General features: G+C 47.4%; 1 protein-coding gene and 1 long non-coding RNA gene across 3 annotated transcripts in view; one reads left to right on the forward strand and one right to left on the reverse strand.

Moving 5' to 3' along the window:
* Positions 1-17,869, forward strand: part of Ephrin (ephrin) — a 53,739-nt gene extending 35,870 nt beyond the window's left edge. Inside the window, exons 2-5 of the mRNA XM_076786090.1 lie at positions 8,995-9,136; positions 10,106-10,409; positions 12,835-13,134; positions 15,781-17,869. Coding sequence (XP_076642205.1) covers positions 8,995-9,136; positions 10,106-10,409; positions 12,835-13,134; positions 15,781-15,938 — 904 coding nt within the window. The 3' untranslated portion in view covers positions 15,939-17,869. The remainder of the gene's footprint in view (positions 1-8,994; positions 9,137-10,105; positions 10,410-12,834; positions 13,135-15,780) is intronic.
* The window catches only part of LOC143353003 (uncharacterized), a 103,019-nt gene extending 85,056 nt beyond the window's left edge, over positions 1-17,963 (reverse strand). For both annotated transcript variants that reach the window (XR_013082040.1, XR_013082039.1), the window contains exons 1-2: positions 17,864-17,963; positions 15,187-15,272 (exon numbers count right to left, since the gene is read on the reverse strand). This is a non-coding gene — a long non-coding RNA (uncharacterized LOC143353003). The remainder of the gene's footprint in view (positions 1-15,186; positions 15,273-17,863) is intronic.
* Between the last annotated feature and the right edge of the window lie 7,974 nt (positions 17,964-25,937).

Raw genomic sequence — 25,937 nt, forward strand, 5'->3', positions numbered from 1 at the left:
CGAATCCAATCGAACGCCGCTAATTCTTCCGAAATCGCGTGAACCCATCCGATCGCGAGAAACCGAAAGCGATATGTACAGAGGGAATCGATGCCCGGTAACTGGTTCCGTAGGAGAGATCGTTTTGCTCTTTACAGTCGAGACAGAGTTATAACCCGAGGGAAAAATTACCGAGCGCCTCGTTAACTTTCGTTTCGTCTTCCGCGCGCTACGCTCCGCAATGTTTCTTCCTGTGTTTTCCCGGCGCTCGTAAATCTCCTGGATTATCGGCGTCGGGGAAAAACTCTCGGCAGATTAGGGTAATTAGAATGCGAAAAGAGGAACGGTTTTTTCTCCTACAATCCTTCCCGTGATTGCTCAATCTCGCCTTTCGACTGAAATTGCACAAAATCGCGAAAGAAGTTTACATCGAAACATAAATACCGACACTGGGAGTCGTACATTTTTTCATTGAAATTCAGAAAAGTCATAACTGCTTCGCAGCATCGTCGATACTTGCATTTTCTTCTTCTTCGACAACTTGGTCATTAGCGACGATTGCGTTTTCGTTTTACACGGAGATACAAAATATTGCCGACGTCTTCTCTTGTTCTCGCAGAGCACAAAACAAGTTTGATTTCTCCTTTGTCGTGTTCCACTTTGATGCATTCGTTCAATGTACGAAAGACGAATGTAAAACACAATTTCTCGAATTGAAGCGTAAAGAGAAAATGAGGGAAATATCACTGGAAAACCTTTTCCGTTATTTCTGAAGCATGCGCGAGGGTTGAAGCGTGCAACGGGAAAAATTGTCGTCGACGAAAAAACAGGCGTTTCAAAGACGAGTATGCAGAAAATGCAGAAGTAGCAGGAAGTCTATTCGAGTTAACCAGGACACAAAAATAGACCGAACCGGAGACGGATTCGTTCGCGGTCGAAGGCGGACGCCGTGGAGGGAAGAATATAATAAATATTTGAAGTTAACTAATAATAACGCCGGGGCCGTCCTAATGGCATGGAGAGACGAAAAGACGCCGCCGCCACCACCGCCAGGCCTCTCGCAGACGACGACGACGACGACGACAACGACAACGACAACGACAACGACAACGACAACGACAACGACAACGACAACGACAACGACAACGACAACGACAACGACAACGACAACGACAACGACAACGACAACGACAACGACAACGACAACGACAACGACAACGACAACGACAACGACAACGACAACGACAACGACAACGACAACGACAACGACAACGACAACGACAACGACAACGACAACGACAACGACAACGACAACGACAACGACAACGACAACGACAACGACAACGACAACGACAACGACAACGACAACGACAACGACAACGACAACGACAACGACAACGACAACGACAACGACAACGACAACGACAACGACAACGACAACGACAACGACAACGACAACGACAACGACAACGACAACGACAACGACAACGACAACGACAACGACAACGACAACGACAACGACAACGACAACGACAACGACAACGACAACGACAACGACAACGACAACGACAACGACAACGACAACGACAACGACAACGACAACGACAACGACAACGACAACGACAACGACAACGACAACGACAACGACAACGACAACGACAACGACAACGACAACGACAACGACAACGACAACGACAACGACAACGACAACGACAACGACAACGACAACGACAACGACAACGACAACGACAACGACAACGACAACGACAACGACAACGACAACGACAACGACAACGACAACGACAACGACAACGACAACGACAACGACAACGACAACGACAACGACAACGACAACGACAACGACAACGACAACGACAACGACAACGACAACGACGACGACGACGACGACGACGACGACAACGACGACGACAAGAGAATCACCCCGCACGCTTTTACATAACGCATTAATGTCGTGCATTAAATGGACCGACTGCCGGCGTATAGAGGACCATCTTGCAGGAAGTTATTATAAATACGGCACGAGATCGTGGTATTCGTCACGGTACGGAAAGCCGCGGGAATGCGAGCGTCTTTTATAAATAATTTAAAAGTTGAACGGGCCGCCACCGAGCGGACGTACGAACGGAACCTGTGTTTCGGCAAAAATGTCCTGTGCCCGTCTTCGAAATAGATTTACGGGACCGAGTGCGGTGCCCGGTCCCTTTTATACTTCCACGGTGAAGTAAGTTACGTCAGTGGCAAGTTGAATCTTCTTTATAGCCGGGCTTAAAAAGTCCTCGTCCTCGTCCTCGTCCTCGTCCTCGGCCTCGGCCTCGCCTCCGCTCCTTTTTCTTTTACGGGGAAGCAGTGCGTCTGCTAACAGCGATCGAATTAAGCTGTTTTGAGGGACTTTTTCAAAAATATCTTACCTCGGAGGAAACAAAACGTTGATCGTACAACGGGACACGCCCTGTACGAGCGGTCGGTTGTCGCTGCGATTAACATACTCCTTAAAACGACGCCCGTAAAAATGTTCACGAACGTTTCACACGAAATTACGATCGCCACCGTGACGAAAGGAAAGGTCCTAGCGGTTTTGTGTTTCTACCGTAGAAAAACAAAATTGTCTAGGGGAGCAGCAATTACCGAGCACGTTACAAAATCGCGGCGGCAGGTGGAGATCGATACGCAACACCTTCCCGGAACCGTAAACTACGATTCCCATATTACTGTTTGGACAGGAAAGCAACCGTGCCGGTGTCTTTGGACCCTGGCATTTTTCCTGGCGCAGGTGTAGCGATTCGGCTGGCGTGACTAATGTTCGAATTATGATAATTACCGAAACTGTGCCCCTCCTGTGACCGAACAGTTGGGGTAAAACTCGAAAATCCAAGAGTGGCTTTAATGAACCATCGAACTTCCTTAAATTATTCATAGGCGTCGGCCGCTATAAATTTTCTACGCTAATTCTTTCCGCACCAGGACCCGTCAGCCGTCAAGTAGAACGGACAGGAAAAGTGTGCGTTGTTCACCTTTGACCATAAAAATTAGGACGTTCCTTCGTTTCGTAAAAGAATGTGTTTTTTAGTCCGTAGTCCTAACATTCTACAGAATTGTAACATTGATTCTTATAAAATATGATAAATTGTGTATCGCTCGTAACGAACGTGTTAATATTGGACACAAGTTCTTTACAATTCGAATCGTCGCTTAAGCGAGGAAGTAGTCATGCTTTAGCATCTATTCAGGTTTGTTTCGTCCTTCTTGAGCGAGCCAATACGCGCACAGAGATTCTCCAGGCAATGAAACGCTGAACGAAAGGGTCAAACACTTTTCCGGCAGCGTCCAAGGATACATATGTCCGCGAAGCATTTTCGCTTCTGGTCTCTTTCCAGTTTTCCTCTCGGTCTTTCTTCCTCCCTCGTGCTCGGTTTTACCATCCCTGTCTGGCCGCTTTGACGCAGCATCCGAGCTTTGATATTCCTGCCAGAATATCCCACTTATAGTTAGTGCATAAGCCTGCGCTTTCTCCGCTCGTCCCTCTTTCCCTGTTTTTGCCTCTGTTGTCCATCTCGCTCCCGCGATGTTTCTTTCTCTCGCATTTCCACGGTTCCCTTCCTCTTCGCCTCTCTGTTCCGCTTCCTCCACGGTCCCGGTTAGCATATCTTCCTCTGCGTTTCTCGTCAAGTCTTTGTCCCGTCTGCATCGCGGACGACGACGACACAAAGTTTGCGACGCGTGCTTTGAAAACCGTTCTCTTCCTTCGCCAGGATGTTCGTTAACACGGCGAAACGAAGGTCAGGGATCGATGATTAAAAAGGTTCCTTTTGCAGACCACGAGAAACGACCGTGTCGTTTCTGCGTCGATCGTCCTGCGATTTCTATTGCTTCCCGGCGTTCCTTTCCGAGATCCTTGAATACCGTGAACCGCGGGGAGAACGACGGTAATTACGCCGATAGGAATCTCGCGTAATTGCGGCCCTCGAAGCGATAACTTTTTAGCTTCGGCTACGCGCCAGACCTCTCCTTCTCCTTTTTTTTTTTTTTCTAACGCGATCGGCCGAGAAAGAGAAACCATAGAGCTCTCCGCTCTCGCCGCGCGCCGTTTGAAAACGGGAAATGAGGATTGGACACGGTGTACACGCGCCCGTGTGCGTATCCTACGTGCATGTGTCCGTACACAATTTGTATGCATATCTCTCTCTCTCTCTCTCTCTCTCTCTCTCTCTCTTTCTCTCTCGATGTATGTGTACGTGTACGCGAGCTGCGCCCGCTCGTTCGAGACGAGAGACGCGTAGGCAAAGGAAAGAAGGAGTGACGGATAAAATTGATCTCGGCGAACGATCAGCAGGAATTTCCAGGGGTCCCGAAACGATGGAGGTCCACGATCGGTGCACGCCCACTTTTTCGTTGTTCCAATTAGGCGGACCCTTACGTAGGTTTTATTTGGTAGTTGATTGGTGTCGGCCGGACAGTAGTGGGAATTAATGAAGACGGTTAAGGGGTAGGATATGTCGAACAATTATTGGCTCTCGAATAATTCCGCCAGGCGCTCCGCGGATTTTATAGGCATTTACCCGTCGAAGCAATTAGCACCGGCGACACGATTCACCGGTGAAAGAGAGCCGCGATGCCCGTATTATACATGTGACACGGAAATTACGAATAAACGCGGACAGCTCGGAACCGGACTCCGTAAATACAGTCGGTCCCGCGAGATCGCCAATAAAGACCGTTTCATCGGTAACCGAAGGTTCATTAGCAGTTTGAATATCCGCGCGAGAACACCTAGTAATCTTCTATCAAGCTTGAACGTCGTACTAGACGACAAACAAATTTTATTTATCGCCAAACTCCTCGTAAACTTGCAAACGTAATGCTTGGTTTTTGTCAGATTTGCAACATGTTCGCCCCTTTCGCGGAGTCCAAATGTGTTTAAGTTAAATTGGAATTACCCGAATTGTGTTTCTTTTGCGCTAATTCGTTTCGCTCATTCCGAAACAAGTACATTTGTTAAATTTTGAAGAAAAAAAAACTTTAGGGCAAAGGTTCGGTTCGTCTCCTTCAAGGGGCAGTGTTTATATGCGAACAGAAAAACAGAAAAACAGAAAAACTTTGAGCTTTCTAAAGTTCATTTGTACACTCTACACATTGAGTCGACGAACTTTCGATAGTTTTCGCGGATGATTCCAAGTGATTTTTAGTCATTTTAACGGTTGCGGGGTGAAACGTAACGATCAATGGGAGCGGCAGCCACCCCGTGTGCAACAACCGCATAACACAGGGCGAACATTAGTCCGTGCAACATTATCGTGTGTATCAGGTGGACGAAAACGTTGTCCACGCGAGCCCCCGATATTTAGAGACGCACAGGTTTCAGGTTCGAAAGGGTCACCGGAGACTCGCCCATACATATTCATGCAAAGTATTTACCTAAGGCCAGAAAAGAACTGTTGAGAACCAAGGCAACGTATCGCATTAATACGAGGGTCCTCGGAGAGAGATCCTACGAATACGTAGGTATATGCAAATGACACCGTTCCCGCCGGGGAAACCTTTAAATCACACATCGAGGCTACCAATAACACGTCGACGATCGTAATACAAGACAGCCTTTATGCGCTGTACCAGCAAGAGTACCAAAAGCGCCTCTCGTCCTCGAGTTAAAAGGATCGCGTTCTAAGTACCGTAACATGCAATAACAGGCTTTCATCGGGCATAATTCGAGCCGGGATTAAAATAACAAATAGACGAGAGGCCGAAGACCGAGACGCGTGTTCCGCGTAATCGGTATACCTTGTTGGCTGTCCACGCGATTGGTAATACCGTGTCGTAATGTTTTTTTATTTAACAAGATCCTAATACCGAGAGGAAAGAAAACATCGCGCGTACACACGCACACGTTCTCGACGAATCGCGTCGAAGGCGTTCTTTCGCCATAATTTTCGTATTTCATTCCGTTGGCCGAACAAGAGCTCGAGAGAAAGGGACTGCTCTCGGAGAGCGGGTTTCCTTCAAAACGGAATCCTCCGGCAAATTTATACATCACAATTCACCGCGCATCGCCGCCATTAACGCGTCGACGACCGGGGAACAAGACGGCCACGGTACATCAACCTCCGTGGAAACGGAGCTGCCCGTCCCGAAGTACCAAAAGGAGCCATGCCGTGCTTTTATCGCGAGTAATTCGGGCCACGATCGTACGTATACGGTGTCTAATAAATTCGTGAATGGCCGGTTTGCGACTGAAATGTCCTATACACCCACGCGCGACGCAGACACACACACACGCGCGCGCGCGCGCGCGCAAACACATACATACACCTTCCTCGAAGCGAACAGGAACACAACCGTGGCCGGTCTCGGTTGTGTGCGCGTGCCTCTCTCGTTCTTCCTCTCGGTCCCGAGGTTGTTGGCGTTGGTTGCGCGCTTAGGGTGGGTACACCGAGAGCCGACGGACGCGACGGACCGACATGGGGGCACCGGGCACTGGGCACCGAGAGAGAGCGGATATTATCGCCAAACGTTAATTTGGTCGAGGCCCGGCCTACCTTCCAATTTTCGAGCCCTTACACGCCCACTTACGAGATTGTCCGTTAATGCTCCGAAACGTAGGGCCGCGTTTTCGACGCCCGCGTTTTACCGCCACGGAGAGCTTTACGGGCTGCTCTCCCCAGAACACACCAACGCCGAAACCTAAACGGAAAGCACAAAACCTGCTCGCACACCGCGAAGCGAACCATCTTTGCGCGTCTACGCATCCCGAAGACCGAAACGTCGTGTCGCGTTCTTACAACCGGATAGAGAACTTGGCGAACTTTGAAACTCTGAACCCTGCCAGGTACCCCGGCCCGTTTAGGTACTGGCAGACTCTCCGGATACCAGTAATTTATCAAGATACCAGTGATTTAGACCCTAAATATGGATCCTGGTATTAAGATAATAGCTTTAAGAACTAAATCCACTAGGTCCCCAAGCGCGGATACTAGTTCTTAGCGACGAACCTCTAGGTAACGCGTAATATTACTGCGCGATGCTATTCATTACCCGAAATTGTACGTCATTGCTCTCCGCGCGGTGCGTTCGATTACTTTAATCGAACCATTAGCAACCAGACCGACGTTTATGCATTTCAATAACATACAATGAAATTCGATGATGTTTCACCTCTCTTTGTCAGTATATATTAACATCGCTGATAAATGAAATAATCCGTAGAGTACCGCCGACAACGTCGTTAATATGCACTCTTTGCAGCGCACCTTACTGTAACGCATCTCTTATCACTTTGATTCGATCATTTCCTAAGCTGTACGACTTTTACATGAAATGTTTGGAACATTTATATTTTAGGCTAGTACAAAAGTTCGTGTCCGATTTCTTGTTGTATTTTAGGACGAAACATTCCGTTCAATAAATGTTCGGTTTTATACACGATATAATGTTGCACCATCCGGTAGGTGCTGGATTCGACTTGCGTGAATTTGCATAGCCGACTACCGATAAGTAACCGCAAATTTATCATTGATAGCGTGTCCCAACATTGACACGATAACGCGACGATCGGTCCGCTTGCGATGCGGCGCGGCGTCGTCGGCCAGGCCTTCACGATGGAATTAAATTAAGCGTCGCGAAAAAGAAACGGTCCGAGAGTTGGTCCGCTCGAGCGTTAAGAAAACAGGGAAACCGTATTTCAACGGTGCCCGAACATTCCCGTGGACGCCGGGCATCATCGCGCGTCCGTATCTAATTTATGTAACCCAGAACAAATATACTCGGCGGGCATGCACGGTCGTACGTGGCGGAGGCGAGCCGGCGAAAGGAAAATAAATATGGGGTCGAAACAAGTGGAGCGACCGCGAGAACCAAGAAAATAGTCGTTGCGCCGATTCGTAGACCCGAAATAGGGCGGTGTGAACAGCAGGAGACGTTACTGTGCTCGGTGCAACGTGGAGGTACGGACGTGTATTGCCGTATGTGAGCGCCGTTGGGAAGAACCGGTTATATAGGAACCGTCCTCCACTTTCTTCACCTTCCTTCTCCTCCTCTTCTTCCTCTTCGTCTTCTTCTTCTTCTTCTTCTTCTTCTTCTTCTTCTTCTTCTTCTTCTTCTTCTTTTGGTCCTTCTTCTTCTTCTTCTTTACCTTCCTTTCTACATATTCGCCGATCTTTCGTTCCATCCTCGCCAAGTATCCAGCAAGCTCCGCTACATAATACAACCGAACCTGTATATACAACCTCACCTGTGTGCGTACATGTGTGTACATGCGCGCAGAAGCCGTATGTACACTTACGTGGGGTCCCGACACCATGGGCGCCTGCCTATCTGACATTGGGTGCCTACGAGGGCGAGTCCGCGCGTCCTCTCTTTTTTCTCTCTTTCCTGACCTGGCTACCGAGGGACCCAGAGGCAACCATGTACTCCCTGCGAGGAACCTCCGGGGGCGTCGGAATTTCGCGAATGTTTCATGGATACCCTCGTTTCCGAGCGACCGATACGCGGAAACGGCTGGACCTATTGTGCCCCCCCCCCCCCCCCCCCCCCGTCGACATCCCGTGGCGAACGGAACGTAGTCGTTAATGTTCGTACTCATCGCGCGGATATCCCGGAATTCATTTTTCAAAGGCTCGGCCATGTACAACGACCAACTCTTCGTTCGCTGTAAAAATATATTAACCCTTTGCCATTCGCGATACGTTCCTGATTTGTGTCTGGTCGGTTACATACGATTATAATGCCAGTAGGTTCTCGCTCATTGCACTCCCGATCAAATGCCCTTTCTTCACGCGAACTTCGTTAGTTGCATTTTTTTCGCGCAACGCGGGGAATGTAGCGGAAATGATAACTTCGAGCCGTTGCCAGTCGTGTCGCGACCGTTTCTTTATATTGTATAACTCCGCCAAGTTATAGGTGGGAAATTTTACTGTTTTTCGAACGTAAACAGTAAATTACACATGTATTTGTATGTATTTATGATTGAGCGGCGTTGCTAACGGTCCTCTTTTTCTGTTGCAGATTTCGAATAGACAACACAGACCATATAATAGACGTGAACAAGAACAACGCGGCGTTCGAATACGACCAAGTGAATATAATATGTCCCGTGTACCAACCGGGGACGTATGACGACGACGCTGAGAAGTATATTATCTACAACGTAAGTACACGCGGTTCGACCGCGAATAATTCAATTCTCCTTCCGGTAAAAGTTCGTCGCGATGCCATGTATGTTATGCGCCGCTCCACATGCCCTGGGATCGGCAGATATAAATCGTGTTACGGGACTGCCGGCCCATTACACGAACGAAAAAATTGTCAAAGGGCGTTCCGTGGATGTTTAGACAGCTGTTGCTACTCGAAACTCGTTCGTTAACTCGCTCGCCGCGGACCCCCAAGAACGACTTCCGCTTCGGAGCCAACTTTTAACACCGCTCTGCCACCGAGAGGGGCTGCTAGATCACCACCACACCACACCACCACCACCACCGCCAACTCCTCTTAAAAATATTCACGGGCGGAATATCGTTGCCGCGATTCCTGAAATAATAGAGCACGCTCGGTTGCCCGGCCGCTGTTGGCAGTCCTGAGAAAAACATCTCGTGAATCAAATTGTTGCTAGCATCGTGGAAAGTTCCCCTCTCGCGTTGCTATCGTCGATCCCGGGACCGTCCGGCGGCGCAGACGTAAGCACAAACTTACGAATCATCGTCGAGATCTAATCACCGTTTCGACGCCCATCATCCCCCTCGCATTGTCTCGATAGCGCGGCGATCGAGTCCCGACAATAGACATTATTTCTCCGGTGGACCGTGTCTTGCGAGGCGAAACTAGTCGAGTAGCAGAAATCAGCCTTCTCCGGAGCCGGGCCACGCAGACTAGCCGACGCGACGGCAACTTCTTTCACAGTAGTCAATCAACGATTAATGTCCTTTTGTGGGACTGCGCGCTCTGCCTCCGCAAACACCGTGCTCTCGTCGAGACGTAAAACAAAGAGCACGTTATCCCCCTCTCTCTCTCTCTCTCTCTCTCTCTCCTTCTCTCGAGACGGCCGGTTTCGCTGCAAACCGGAAGCGTCGCCAATCGATTCGCCACAGAAGTTTACAACGCCTCCAATTCGTTTCCGTAGGTGTCCAAGGAGGAGTACGAAACATGTCGGATAACGAATCCGAATCCGCGGGTGATAGCGGTCTGCGACAAGCCGTCCAAGACGATGTACTTCACGATCACCTTCAGGCCGTTCACACCGCAACCCGGAGGACTAGAGTTCCTACCGGGACACGATTACTACTTCATCAGCACCTCGTCCAAGGAGGACCTTCACAAGCGCATCGGCGGAAGGTGCTCCAGCAACAACATGAAAGTCGTGTTCAAAGTCTGCTGCGGCAACGAAGCTGACACCTCGTCGTCCTCCGCGACGTCGCGCAACAACTGTGAGTACTATAGCAACTTCTTTGCAACATCTAACCAATACGCAGACTACTCTCGACGTATTTTTCAATATTCGATCCCCCCATCCTCGCAAATGTTTAGACAAAAGGTCCGACTCGATACTTTTCCCATTTTCGCTTTATACTTTGAATCGGTCAATCGAACTTCGTTGGTAACTTCATATTTTGAAGAATTACATTTTACAATGCAAAGAAAACAAGCATTTTACATATGGCATACATATGGCGAAATTTTTTCACCGAAGAACATACGAGGGTTAAAGTTCAAGTTCAAGTAAATGTCCTGATTTTGAGTTACGCAAAACGAAGCGATAGACCCGGCAGATACGAACACCAATCTCCAAAAAGTCGTTCCACGAACTGTTTACGTTTTATACATCCGATCACCCTAATCCAAAGTTACAGAAATACGCCTCTCCATTCCTTGTCGCATTCGATGCGTTCACGCTTAGAGCGAGCGTCGCGCGCGTGCGATCCTCGACAGGAAGAAACGAATCAGAAGAGGACCGCGCCATAAATTCATTATCCCGTGATCAGTTCTAAAGTGGAACAACTTTTGTGCCAGCCGGTTCGCGGCTGCTTCTTCTTGGCTGTCCTCTGAACTGGTCCCTCTGCTCCAATGTCTCTTCTGGCGGCTCCCCTCTTAAATAATCCCTATCAATTATAATTCTTACTGTGCACCATTTGTTGCGGTTAGGGGGGGGGGGCTAACGCTGTGTCCCAGAGCACAATAAATTCCACTATTTCATTCTAGTCCGGTCTCTCCACTCTCCCTAATTCGTTCCAGCCGCCCTCCTTGCACCACCTCCGCCTCGTTCCGCCCGCTACCACCGACCCGACACTCGCCAGAGACGATTCATGCGCCGTAATGACTAGCTATTTCGCTGCCCGAGAACTCTGAACTCTTCGGCGTCGGGCATTCAGGATTCCACGGGACTCACGGCCTCGAAATCCCCGCGTGTCGGACGGTGGATAAGCTTTGCGTGGACCCCGCTCGGTTCGAGCGCGCGCGCAAGCACCGTGGCCTACGATTACTATCGCCGGTCACGAACCGCGAGAAATGTTAATCTCGCGGAAAATTTCAGGCGCTCCTCTGCACACCGATGCCTCGCGACCACGACGCACGACGTTTACGGTGGCAATTAGCCGGCGAAAACGGCGAATTAATTTTCGGTTTTATTTCCACGATGGAAGCTAATTCTCGCCGGTTCACGGGGACACCAACATCCCCTGAACGCGGATGAATCGACGCTTCGTCGGGCGATATTCCGTTAAAGGAATCCTTACTTTCTTTTACGGCAGTCACGGTTCGGCGTAACATCGCGCGCATAGAGATTTCATTTCCATTTTTCCGTAGACACACGGTGGATACGCGAGTCCGGACAAGAGTTCTCGCAGAGTATCTTCCGATGAAAATTCATTCCTTCGCGCGGAAGCGGCCGCGGACGCGGCCGCGGCTTCTGATGCAATATCACGGATGCGAGAATCCTCTCGTTGGCTTTTGCTTTCCGCGGCGCGTCACGGTTACGTAAATTCGTATCAGATTTTTACTGCACCACGTTTACGGTTATAACTGTAACGTCGGCGGCTACCCGCGCTCCTATTATTATGTATACGGACGTCATACACAGGGCATGCAACGCCGAATCATCGCCGACGCGATTAAATAAAATTTAACGACCGCAATCATAACCGCGTCTATTTCGATACGCGGACGCCGCGTTAAAATACCGAACGCGCGTCCTCTGTGCGCAGTGCACACCGGTAATTGAAATCGATGTGCGATTCCACCGTGGCCCGCGTTTATGGCCGGTCGTCGACGCAATTCTACGTCCGCGAGGCTCCGGCTCGGGGAACGCGCCGAAAATTACGCAAAACTCGGTCGTTGCCGAAACCGAAATTGCACGGGAACGGTATCCTAAATCATCCGGCCGAGACCGCCGTTGTCGCTCGTAACGGCGAGTATAATCGAATCACACGAAATTGCGGGCGAGACTCGTTTCCTCGATCCGATCAACGAAACTTTCACAGTCCTCTACCTACCGATCCTTGACCTCTCCCGTAGATCGATAAAGCTCGCGTGCGATCATATATCCCAGTCGTTTTGCCAACATCATACTTTTGTGGTAGTAGTTTCATACTTTATTTTGGGATGAATGCGCGTACGGCCATTAATAAAACTCTCCGGAAATTGAACGAGACGGCCACGTAACTCCGGTGGCACGCGATTGCTCAAAAAATATTCACGGATCGGACAATGTCTGAGACGAAGCCGCGATAACCGGCTGCGCAGAGAAAGAGGGAGTGAGAGAGAGAGAGGGGGAGAGAGAGAGAGAGAGAGAGAGAGAGAGAGAGAGAGAGGGAGAGGTGCGGGGAGAGAAATGTAATTTTTTACGTGTCGTTGCAGCCGTGCCCGTGACCAGCAGCACCGTGCCAAGCAGCAGCTCGACCAGCACCGCAGTTTTGGGTGGAGGAGCCGCCGGAATGGCACCCCAGCCACCACCAAGCGTCCTCAAGGGCGGAGATCGATTCTACCCAGGGGGCAACATTCATCATCATCACGATCATCATCAACCGGCCACGGCAGCGCCGACCCTGCCCCACGCGCCCCCTCCGGCTATCTACCCCGTGCATCCGCATCAGCCTCCGATTCACAATGGACCGCCGTCTTCCTTGCCGCCCAAGACCGAGCAGAAGAAGAAGAACAGTACGTATACACAGCGCCTCGCCACCTGCTCCCTTTGCCGCGAAACGAGTTTCTCGATGCTCCTCGTGACCATTATCTTGGCCAGCGATTTTTCCTTGGGACCCCGTTCACCGACATTAATTGCGGAAGGGAGGGCGAGAGTACCTATAGCCACGTGAATTAGAGGCTTTTCAAGCCGGACACACTCGGAGATTGGCGGCCGATTTCCAGGATCGAAAGATAGGAACTGTATGAATCAGCCTCTCGCACAATATGTAATCGGCCGAACCCTGTCCGTGAAACCGCCCCAAGGGGGCCGCTCGCTCTCTCCTTCACCGTTTATCGGTGATGAACGCGAATCCTTTCCGCGAATCGAATTTCTGGATGTTCCCCGGAATCATTCATCACGGCCTCGGGATTTCTTTCACTGCGGAAATTAATTACACCGCGACGGGTCTCGTTGACCGACGCAGCCAGAGGCAGAAAGTTTCCGCGGAAATCCTCGAAATAGTGAGCTTCGCGAGCTATCGGTGGCTGGCAATTAGTCTTGGAAATCTTGCTCGATTGTTCGATAGCCGGGCCCGATTTAATTATCGGAAACGGAAGCCCCGATGATAACATAAATTCGAGTCGCATCGCAGTCAGCTGAATGCCGAAACGCAAAGAGGACTTGCTCCCGTGATGCGTTGCGGGAAAGGCGAGTCCTCTGTTTGCCGGGTGGACGCGCACCGCGTTTGCAATTGCACCGCTCGGTTGAGGTGTCTTTAATCGTTGGTTCCTTTTTGCCGTACTGGTAATTATTACTTTGTATCGGAATTACTGTTGCATAAAATTAAGATAAACCACTCGTCCCCGACGACTTTACTGCTCGTTATCTTATGTAAATCTTTCTTTCGGAGGCAGAATTGCCGGGTTGCGTCGGGGTTCGTTATTAGCGCCACGTAATTGATATTTCTCCTTTTCGAGACGGCGCGCATAGTCACGAGATCCTCGCGCTTCTTCTTCTTTCTTTCTTGTTCTCTTTTTTTTTGTCTCTCTTCCACTTCTTCTTCTTCCGTGTACACGGTGCGTTCTCTCCTGTCCTTCACGATCGGTTAGACGGGGGAGATAGCGTCACCGGTTTCGGTGGTGTGTTCCACTCATTAAATTACCGTTACGTAGTTGAACGTGACGGTCCATTGCGTGCCAAACAATCATTGTACGTAATTCATTCGGCTTATCGGTCGAACGCATTAAATCGGATAAAGTAAATAACGAGGGAATAAATTTTAATGAGGTTTAAAATTTTATCGTCCCCGAGTACCTTGTTCTACTTATTACCGGACCCGGCCGATGCGCCTCCAGTTAAATTGCATCGAAAAGAGTGATTATTAAAGCGCGCGTCGGCCGCGCGGCGCACGTGAAACCTCACCGATCGCCGAATGTTGTCGGCGTTGTAACGCCCAGAAATAAATTTTTGCCCGCATAAAAAATAATTTATGGACCGCTCGCATCGGCCGATCGGAGTATCTTAATTTTCTTCAATTACAGTAGCGAAAAAAATCGAGCCGATGCGTCGATTACCGGTAGCGATGTTTCGAGCGCGTGCGCGAGAAAGGATGCACGGTTAAATAGATTAAAAGGAGCACCGCTGTGGGCGCGAACGCGTGCCAGATGGAGAACAGTCCGATGAAAACGGGAAATTGAATTCGACGACTCCCGACAACCATCTGTCGGATGCGACTCGATGCTCGCCCTTTTTACGTCGACACCTATGATAATTCGACTTGGAAACGCGCGCGGACGCGTGCATTGCATTTGCATTTCACCGATAAGCTGCGCCACTCGTTAACCAGCCGCGCCGCTGCTGCCCTGGATCGCCGCACGACCGAGAATTTGTATTCACAAGCTGTCCAATTGAAATTACTCGAGTCGGTTCGCTTAATTCATCAATCTCTTTTCGATCCCCCCATGTTCCCTCCGAAATTACAAGACAGTAGATCAATTTTACAACGTCGTATTAACGATTTAATAGAACTCGGCACATATCGTTTAAAAAGAAAAGGCAAAAAGTCATTTGTAAATGTCTCTCACCGGCTCTTGGCGGACGCTCTTCGAAGAAGCGTGATAGGATCGGATTGGAAGTTCAGGATGTTCGGGAGTCTCGAAAAGCTTGGGTCCTGCGAAAAGATAATATATCCTGTTAATTTTGTAAAGCAATGATAGGATAGATGTTATATTTGAGACACGTTGACCCGATTGTCGCTTTGGTTAGACGCAGTTAGAGTTAAACGAGCGGGGACCGAGACGATAATTTGACTTGAACTCGCATTTAGAAGTGTAGGTACTCTCAAGAGTGTTGGCCCAACTAAATTCAATCCTGAACTAGAAGCAGTTGTTGTATCGTAGCATCCATTGAAACCGGCTACTTCGAACTATATCTTGATTCAAAACTCATCGAATCCAATATACGTCGAATCGTGCGAATTCTCGGGAACCATCGAAGAATGACTTTTGAATGTCCTCCCATCGATCATCAGGTTATTTATCAGGTGGGTGTCCCGAAGACACCGCGGCTTTAACGATTCCCAAACAGGGTTGCTATCAGATTCTGTTGTCCTCGCGAACCCGATATTTTGGAACGACGCGGCGCAGCGAGTTAATAATGGTTTCTTTTTGTGCCAACAGAAGAGTATTCGGACCACCCGAACGAAGTAGTGAAGAACGAAGAGTTGACCTACAACGGGGCGAGTTCCAGCCGAGTTCAGGATCGGTACAGCCAGCTGTTGGTGGTTGTGACGGGAAGCCTGGTGATCAGCGCGCTCCTGTCGCAGTTGTTGCGGTGAAGCGACGGCGCTGCCGACGAGAACGTATATCCCATACGTCGAAACCCCTTTTTCTGTGATTATCCTACGTTTAATTAATTTCTTGAGGCACGCGCGTAGCCCCGCGCGGCCGCCCCTCGATCGTGAAAAGTAAAACGCGCACGATTTATGGTCGGACTGCCTCGAGAGAGAGAGAACGGGAAAGCTTAATCGTGAAGAAGACGCGAGAAGACGCGATAAAACCGAAAAAATCAATGAAAACAAAAAGGAAACGAAGAATGTTATATGTGGGTTTGGGCGAACGTAAAGATCGACGAAAGATCGATCAGCGTATATGTACAACCGTCGAGAGAAGAGACACGCAGCACGACGCACGAGCAGCAACGCCATATTGAAGTAAAAACTAAAAGCAAAAGATTAAACTATCGGGAGAATAATAAACGAAAAAGACGAGAGGAAGGATGAACGAGGACGTAGATAGTAAGATTACAAAGACGAAAGAAAGGCGGCGAAACGAGGTGAAAAAACGCTACTACTAGACACTATTATAGTATGCCCACTATTATCACTACTATAAATGGTAGTCGTATTGGTTGTCCTTCTTATCATTACGCTAATTCTAGATATTTATTCGAAATACGAGGAAAACGTGAAACGAAGTCGTGAACAGCGTGCTAATTATTCTCTAGCGGGGCACCAGACGCCAGAGACAGCTGCCGTGGGGACAGGGAAACCGTTTCGAACTTCCCGCGCGATCCTCGATCGATCGGTACGACCGCAGGATGTCGATGGACGAGCGAACGGTCCTTTGTTACCGACCAACTCGAGGCCGGTTTCCAGGAACGAGCCTCGAGATCATTGACGGAGCAACCGTTCGTTTCTAACGGACCTGGATTCGATACATATTCCACAAACGACGAACCAAAACCGACTGACGAACCAAAAGCTGACCGCTAACCGAATTCTCGACAAAACACGTCCATACACAGATACGCAGTCTCGCGATGCACTGGGCATTGAATCGAGAACTAATTGTTCAATTAGTTCAGATGACAGTCGAATCGAATGTCTAACCGGGTTTGGTTGGACAATCGAATCGATGACCGACCGACCACGATGATATCCCGGTCGATGAACGAAGGACCGTTCGCGATTGCCTGAACGATAGCGACCAGGATAATTAGCACGCGTGTAAATAAATTCCTAATGAATATGTACAAGTGGCCCTCGCCCCCACGCCGGGCCGAGGGGATTTAAGAGAGTGCCGTATACTAGGTAAAAATCTTATATATGACACAGGTGGAAAGAGTGCGATATACAGTGTGCGTGCGTGTGTGTGTTGTTCTGTTCTGTCTGGCGAGACCAGACCGAGGATCGCCTGACGGGATCGTCAGTGTCATAAAACAGTAAAACGTGCGACGAACCATTGTTATGTTCCGGCGAGACCGTGTTTCGCGTTGACGGGCACACGAGAGCGAAGCAGCCTCGTCGACGCACGAGAAAAATAATTCCTCGCTTCGACGTCGGACGTCGTCGATTGCCGAAAACGAGCGTGGTGCGCATGCGTGAAAGAGAGAGAGACTGATCGCGGAGCGAGACACGATGAAATTTTTGTATCATAGTTGTACCATACCGAACTCTATCTATAGATCTGTATTATATTTATTCTCCGCTATCATTACGCTACGAATAATCACACTCGATATTCTATATTTACTAGTAAAAATATCAAATTTCACTAGCGAATAAATTGCGTATTCGGCGGGGGTTTAGGCGACACGATGCGACGCGACATAAAGCGACATAAAGCGACATACAGCGAGCGCAGGCATAAAGAGAAAACGATCAGCTCGTCGTCCGTCATCATCGAATCAACCGGCGTTCGTTGTCCTCTTCTTTTAGATTTCCTCGTGTAACACACGCGCGCTCGGATCTCGTTGAAATACCTGCGATCCGACATCTTGCCGATCTGTCTCGCGGACTTCGACCGGTCGGCCGTTGTGACCGCTCGTTTCCATTCTATCTTCTTCGCCATCTTCTTTTGCACTCTATTTATTGTTCGCCGGATACATTCGTTTCCACACACGCGTGCAGCTCGCATTTCTTTGCCAATCGTACGGTACGTTAAATGATATTCACACAAGACACAGCGGTCACTCCATTCGCGCTGCCACTCGGGCCTGCGCCTTCGCCTGCGCCTGCGCCTGCGCGGCAGTGATCTCTGCGCATGCGTTGAAACTCCGTTCACGCTGCGAACGCAACCAAACGTAATTCAACATTCTCTCTGTTAAACGCGTTTCGACGATCTGTCGACACACAGTTGTCTCTGCCGAACACAGTACTGCCATATATCCATAATAACCGTTGAGCGTTAATCGAGGTAAGAACATTATTCTCGAATTGAATCTCGCGCATCGCGACACGCATGCGCGATCACTGCCGAACTTTTGCCCGGCGAGTTTCACTCGAAACTGAAAGTTTCCCGCCAAAAAAACAACGTCGGCCTATTCGTTGCTTTGCGAGCCTCATTTGATTCACGACTAGCCTCGACGAGCGAGAAATTTTGTTCAATGCTATTTCAGCGACGCGATACTAACTCGTGGAGAACGGTGTGAACGGAGCTTAACGCGGAGAACCGAGAATCATCCGAGGATATAAAGGCGAGAAGAACGGCGAGCAGAAGCTGTCTCGTGTCGGCCAAGGGAAAAAGATGAACCGAATGGCGACTGGAAGAGTAACGAATTATTGTAAATACGAGTATGCGGAGAAAGATAGATGTATCGTATGACGAGAGAATGAGAATGCGCGAGAGAGAGAGAGAGAGAGAGAGAGAGCAAAAGAGTAACAGCGACCCCAATTCCGAATCGTAGCTAATAAACAAAAAAATGAAATGTATCCTGAAGGCTGCTCGATTGACCGACTCGTTTTCATCGTTCATCGATGGTTCATCATGGTCCTTGATTACTAACGCGACAAACCAAGTAGGAGGGTCAACGACACAACTATCAGCCGGGAATGTTGAGAGAAACGTCGGAAATTGAATGCGTGTATAATGTTATCCGATACAGTATTGTAAGCCTAAGTATTACATGCCTCCGATCCACGTCTGTTTGTCTGTCTGTCCGTTCGCCTGTCTGTTTACAGTTTGTACTTTTACGACCCATGTGTTAATCGCAATAGCAATCCGTAATCGTACGAGCGATCGACGGAGAGGGAGGGGGGACAGCAATCGATGTCCAGCGTCCACGATTCAACATTTTTCAGATCTGTTGTTTCTATATATATTTCTTTTTTTTCCACTGTATCTTTGCTTTCATATTTTGTTCCCATTCGCGTCGCGTTTTACGAGGTACGTCTCCGTTTTAGTTTTCTCTAGTCGTAGAACCGTTCGATCGCTGACCAACCCGCAAATCGAAAACCCAAAGACAATCACCTGCACAGTGTAATAACGAAAAAAAAAAAGAAAGCGTTCGCGTAACGCCTCAGCCGTAGATCAGTTTTGCCCTAGTAGCGTTCACGATCCTTCATAGATATAACGTTCGTCGTTGTCCTCACCGTAGGAGCATTCGCGCGATGTACAAAATGTTTCTCGTACGTACATACAACAACTTCGTTTTGCGGGTCTCTCAGAGTTTTATTTTATTTCCCCCGGGGTGAACGGGGAGAACCGGGCGCGATGCATGGTACGTAGATGCGGCGCGATTGCTTTTCGCGCGTATATGTATTATTTGTGTACGTGTACGCGACGCGTTTCACATCGTTGGAATCGTGGATGCAACGGAGGACTGCGATCCTCCCTGCCCTCCTTGCCACCGGATATCGATCGCCTCGGTAGCGAATTTAATCAGAACCAGCGGAAGGACGCCCGTAAAAAAGAAAAGAAGAATTACATAAATGCAATAGCAATGCAGCAACGTTACATAGAATCCATTGTGAATGGTACTCATTTTTACGGACGATAGGTGAATAATAGTAATAACAATAATATAGACTCGAACTATCGATAGAAAATAGACAAGGTCACTCACTGCAATTCATTTTTATTTTTCTTTCCTTCTTCTGTTTTGTTAAGATCCGTTCCAAAGCACCCGCAACAAAACCAGCATCCACCGCAACGAACCCAGTCACCCCCTCGTCACACTGATCGTACACATACGTGTAAACACACACACACACACACACACACACACACACACACATCAAACAAATAAACACACAGGTACACACACGTACGTGAAACGCTGCTCCTCGGAAAAGATATTTTTTTATCCAACCAGACAGGAACAAGCGTCATTTGAAGTATTTAAATCGTTAGTAGAAAGTAATGTGTAGATATTAGTTATGGCACCGACATGTCGACAGGAATAATTTTAACGTCTAATGGAACAGTTAATTAGGTCGCGCGTTAAGATTAGCCTTCACACAATTAATCGTCTAAGTACCGTACGTGCACACACGCGTTCAAGCATACACATACACAGACGAGGAGAGAAAGAAAGAGTGAAAAACAAACATATATACACACACGCGCGCGCATACACAGGGAGAGACACGTCGCAAGCAGCACGTTTCCGAGCAGATCCGCGAAGAACGGAACGAGGAACAGGTTTCACGTTTCATTCCAAAGACATCCCCGTGTTTCCCCGACTGCGATTTCTATCGTTCGTTTTCGCTATTTCATTGTGTTATCCTCTCGTGTGCGTGTTCAGGAACAATGTCGAAGGAGATTAGGAGGTCTTCTAGGAAGATACAGCACGTACTCTCGTTGCGTACGCGAAGGACTTGTTCCTCTCTTCTCAAGACAGAGGTTTTTTTTCAAAGGGGGAATGTAAACGAGGAAAAAAAAGAGAGTAAACGAGTACAGACAAGGGAAGCGAATAGGGGGATGGAGAGAAAGAAAGAGAGAGAGAGAGAGTGAGAGAGAGAGAGAGAGAGAGAGAGAGAGAGAAAGGGAGAATGAAAGAGAAAAACAAGAGGAAGAAAGAGGTTCAATTATATCCACCGCGTAATGAGAAACAGGCCGCGGATTATCGAGCGTAAAAAGGGATCGAGATGATTTCGTAGGTACGTCGTTGTAAATATAAAGAAAAAAAAAATACCAGATCAATAACGATAACACGATGAAATTTATATTAAATGCATAGCAAGTAACGAGGATAGGTTTCTAATAACGATTTATTATAAAAGTGAATGTACGTTGATGTCTAAGATTTTTAACAAGATGGAAGAACTCGAAGTGGTTATTATTAAAGTATGATTATTACTCATAACCGAGAACACAAGTACTAATTAAACGAGAACGTTTGAATACAGAACCACACTTTTTAGCCAGGTCATGAATTCTCTCACAGTTGCATATATTAATTTTGTAACAGGTACATTACATGACACAATACGGTCCCAGTCACGGAGAGCATACGGGGCGCCGCGTTGCCATCCTGTCGCCATTTTATCCTTTTTCTTTGGTGCATTTGTTTCCTCCATCTTTTCTATCACGTTCTAAACGATTTGCAGAAAAAAGAAAATTACAATTTATCCGATTAATTTACACTTGCAACGATTCGATTGGTTCATTCGCATTTTTTTTCTTTGCGTATTCGGTTGTGCTATACTTCGAGAGCTGAGTAATTACGAAGACGATTAGCAGCGAGATATGTATACGTTTAAACGAAAGGAATACCAAAAAAAGGACAGTAGATAATGGCGCGGGTCCACGTGTGGCGTTCGTGAAACGGGATCCCTTTATAGATTGCGTGTGCTCACCAAGTATGCACGTTCAGTACAGTACAGTCGTTCATTACAAAGCATTACAATACAATACAAAGTAGCGTAGAGTTTCATAATGGTAGTCCACTTGTAGCGAAATAGTATTTAAACAGTCCAAGCAGACAAAAAAACCGGAAAAAAAACACATAATCGACAAAAAAATTGCAGCTAACCGTAACACTGAGTAAACGTTAAAAGAAAAAAAAAAGAGGAAAGAATCGATCTTCATGAAGTACATGGAAGACCACGCATACACACACACACACACACACACACACACAAACACACACACACGCATACACGGATACACATGCACTCGCAAAATCATTGGCATCGAACATTCGCGATACGGAGCATAATAGAGCAGCGTAATCGTGCGCTCGAGGACGTCGCTGAAAAATGTGCGACACCCCGGAACTGAAACTACAAGGAAAAGAAAGGCATCCATTTACATGTTCACACGCCACATCTTCGCCAAACCTACATACACAAAATCACGCGAAAGGCAAATTTTCGGCGGCCACGCGAACGCGTGTGCTCGCTCTGAGAAGGCGGAAAGTAGGAAAGGGTCGACGACGCCAGAACGTGAATTTGTCGGCGTCGCCGGATTTATAATAGGTATATTGTATTATGTATGTCGATATACGGTCGCATATATCGATGGAAAACGAAAGTAAACAAAAGAAAGCGAAAGAGAGAAAAGAGGTAATGCCGGAGAGTAGTAAAAAAAAAAGAAAAGAACGAAGCTACGATGTAAAAAAGAAGAAAAGAAAAAAAAATGAAAAGATAATGCCGGACAGGGAGACCGGGCGTCCCCCCTTTATCACACACGTGAAGAACACACATCCACATCCACACACAGAGACACGTTTGCTACACACGTACAGAGAGTACCGTCGACGGACGTCGACGCCGTTTCGTTTTGAAAGTACCTTGCGCGAGTCGTCTCGAATTGTTTAGTACAAAATGGAAATGCTCTCGGTGGACGAGATGCGTGCGATCCACGTTCCACACGGTTCAGACCAGGGTATCGAGCACCAGTCCGCGGATTCGATGAGAAGCCAGGTTTCCTTTTTTGCGTTTGAACGCCATCATCAGCGACGGGCCACCATCGCGTGGGTTGCGAGCCGAACGATTCACGGTGCTTGAATAGCCGGGGTAGATTTGAGGAAATCGCGTGTCACGCTCTTTCCGTTCCAACTCTGACAGGCATTAATGTGTTCCTGGAATAAAAATTCGTGGCGGCGACAAAAAGAAAAAAAAAAGAAAAGAAAAGAAAAGAGAAAAGAACGAACGAGAGAAGAAGAAACGAGCTCTCGGTTACTAAATGATTTCTGCCTGCCCTGCCTGCCCTGCCTGCTCGCCTGCCTGCCTGCCTGCCTGCCTGCCTGCCTAAATTCGAGACATACATATTCAAAACGCACCGTGGACCATTCGGATCCAAGCCGGAAGATAAACGTATATTTTTTTGTACAAATACAAACGCGACGATGATTTCGAAAACCGCGTGGTGGAAACACGTTCTGACATCACACTTCGTTACGCTGATTTAACCAGATAGATTTTATCGATGTTAGGTGTGCATCCTTGAACGTTACTCTAACTACACTTTAGAGGATTGTAAACGAGCGATACGCGAGAGGAACTCGATTGTTATATTGGATCTCGTGTCGTTCCTTATTTCATTTCTTTTTCTTTTCTCTTTTTTTTTTGTTTTTCGTTTTGTTGGAAATTGATGGTTCTCGGCGTTAGAAAGAATTCGAGTGAATTTCGACAGGTTTTTGATTTCAGCGATGTACCGTACGCCACGACGCGGCGGTAGCGATATCCGGCTCCAACGCACAGAAACAAATAAAGGTTCCTCTTCGCGCGAGCTCCTCTCGCGTCGCGCGACACTTTGAATGAAATGAAACGAAAACTGCCATTTTCAATTATTATCGTCATCGGTGCCCTCGGAAGATTGACAAATTTATTGAATAGTCGTAAATTTATTCGTTGTCCTACCTTGCGGAACGAATGCGAAAGAGAAGTGGGAAGGTTGGGTGCGAAGGGAAAGAGGAATGTGAGAGTTCGCGGCGAAAGCGGATGTCCGGTTCGATCGCATATTTCAATTTTGCGAGTCTTTCGGTACTGATCATAGAAATCGCTCCAATTCGTTCCATCGAAACCGAAACGTCGTCTCCCATAGACGAACGCGCTACATTCACGAGCAGTACATCTTGCAAAGCACATAATATCCACCGTTTAGCAAGAATCCTTTGACAAATTGGCGAATCATTCGGAAAATCGCACGTTCTTTCGAATATTCGTAAAGGAAACCGTCGATACCATGTTTCTTATGCATGTTACACCCTCTATCCAATTTCTTTTTTTTCTTTTTCTTTTTTTTTTTTTTTGTTATACCGACTGCCAAAAAGAGAACCACCGAGTTACGTAACAATTCAAACGTCGTAAACCTGAATTACTTGTGCAGCTCATCGCTTAAGTTTAAGTAACAACTCCGTTCAAGTAGACGATTAATGATATAAAAGACTCAATAAGACGTTCGAAAAGAACTGATCCTTTCTAATCGGCGCATTTTTGTTCGATCGCCTATTGGAAAAATCTACGTACGCAAAATATTAGGTATATCGTCGCAATTCGACCGTTCAATTGTAGGACATCCATGATTGATCGACTTGATTGATTGATTGATTGATTGATTGATTGATTGATTATGATTATTTACACTTAAACGGGACATATCAACGAGACTTTTGCATATTCTGGACGCATTGGATAATCCTTTAAGTAATGGAGAAGCGATACGGAATGGTAACTGTAAGAATGTCGAGTCTATGGGATATCGTGTGCTTTATGGGATCGAATGTACATAGCGTATACATAATAGGAAAATTGCGGCGGCGTGTAGTGTACGAAATCTCACGATTCGCGATGCCGAGAAGGAAGATGATTATGTTTCGAGACGCGCCACCCCAACGTTGGGCACGCGGCCATGCCACTTGTTTCAGTCGATTCGATCCAATTGATTAAGCCTCGATTTCATTCGCCTAAGGTTTTTAGCCGTGTATGCTTCACAGACAACGAATCTCTCGACTCGCCAAACGACTCGCGACTCGCGACCGACAATAGTTTGCGACCGTTCGACACAATGATTTCAGTGCAGAACTTTTATTACGTAAGACAGAACTTGCAGATGAAAAAGGATAGCCATTCTCGCAAAACTTCTTGTACAAATATATGTACATTATATTCCTCGTGAAATTTGTTGTCCCGTGAAAATTCTGTATTTTCTCACAACGGAAATATCGTTTAGAATCATAAGTTGTGAAAACCCGAAAACAATCAATGTCGTGAAACTTCCGAACCGTGTCTCTTTCTGAAACGACTATGATGAAAACTCAGTTCCTCTGTATCGCGTTAAACAAAGTATAAGAAAATTTCAAAGCGTAGCAGCGTTTATTTTCTTTCGTGAGCTTGAAGAAAGCGGTAAACTCGATGCAACACGGTCGTTAAGAGAAATATTTGTAAACGCGCTGTATCATAAGTTTTGTCTTACACGCGTATTGTGCTTCAACTGCCAGGAAAGATGCATACGGAGCCTCTGATTTGGGAAAAATGCAACGATAAGCGAATATATTTTGAACGGTTAGAGATAAGTTCCGAAAATTAGCGTGAATTGGTGCCATTTCCGTGCCCTCGCTTCTCTTCGCAAGCACTCGAAACGGATCGTTCTACCGACTAACAGAAGCACAAAAAAAAAACATACACACACACACACAAAAAGAAAAAAAGAAATATTTATTATCGGACGATGCTTGAAAACGATTCGATTAATAATAGTGAATTCTCGACTAATTTGCGAAAGAGTTGAATAGGTTCGCGGCGTGGAAGGGAGGGAGGGGGTGCGATGCCCGATTCGAAGAGTGCGAATCGTTACGACCGCGAAGTTGAAACAATCGGAAACGAGACGAGAACGAAGGAAGGAAGGAAGCATTTTAGACGGGACGTATCAGAGTAAGGTATTATACAGAGTTCTTAGTGAAAGTAAAAACTAACGGGGATGACACTGATCAGGCGAAAGCCAATGTTGTTCGATTTATCTGCGGAATGGCACACTCGCGTCCTAAGATCTAAGCATAAGAAAAAAGAATGCGGGAATAAAACGGGAAGGTAATTAAAAATGGAGCACATGAAACGATGAGAAAAAGGCCTATTTAGATGGCCTACGTACTGTCGCACTCGTTTGAAAAC

The sequence above is a fragment of the Halictus rubicundus genome, chromosome 3 (assembly GCF_050948215.1).
Source record: "Halictus rubicundus isolate RS-2024b chromosome 3, iyHalRubi1_principal, whole genome shotgun sequence".
Classification (NCBI taxonomy): Eukaryota; Metazoa; Arthropoda; class Insecta; order Hymenoptera; family Halictidae; genus Halictus; species Halictus rubicundus.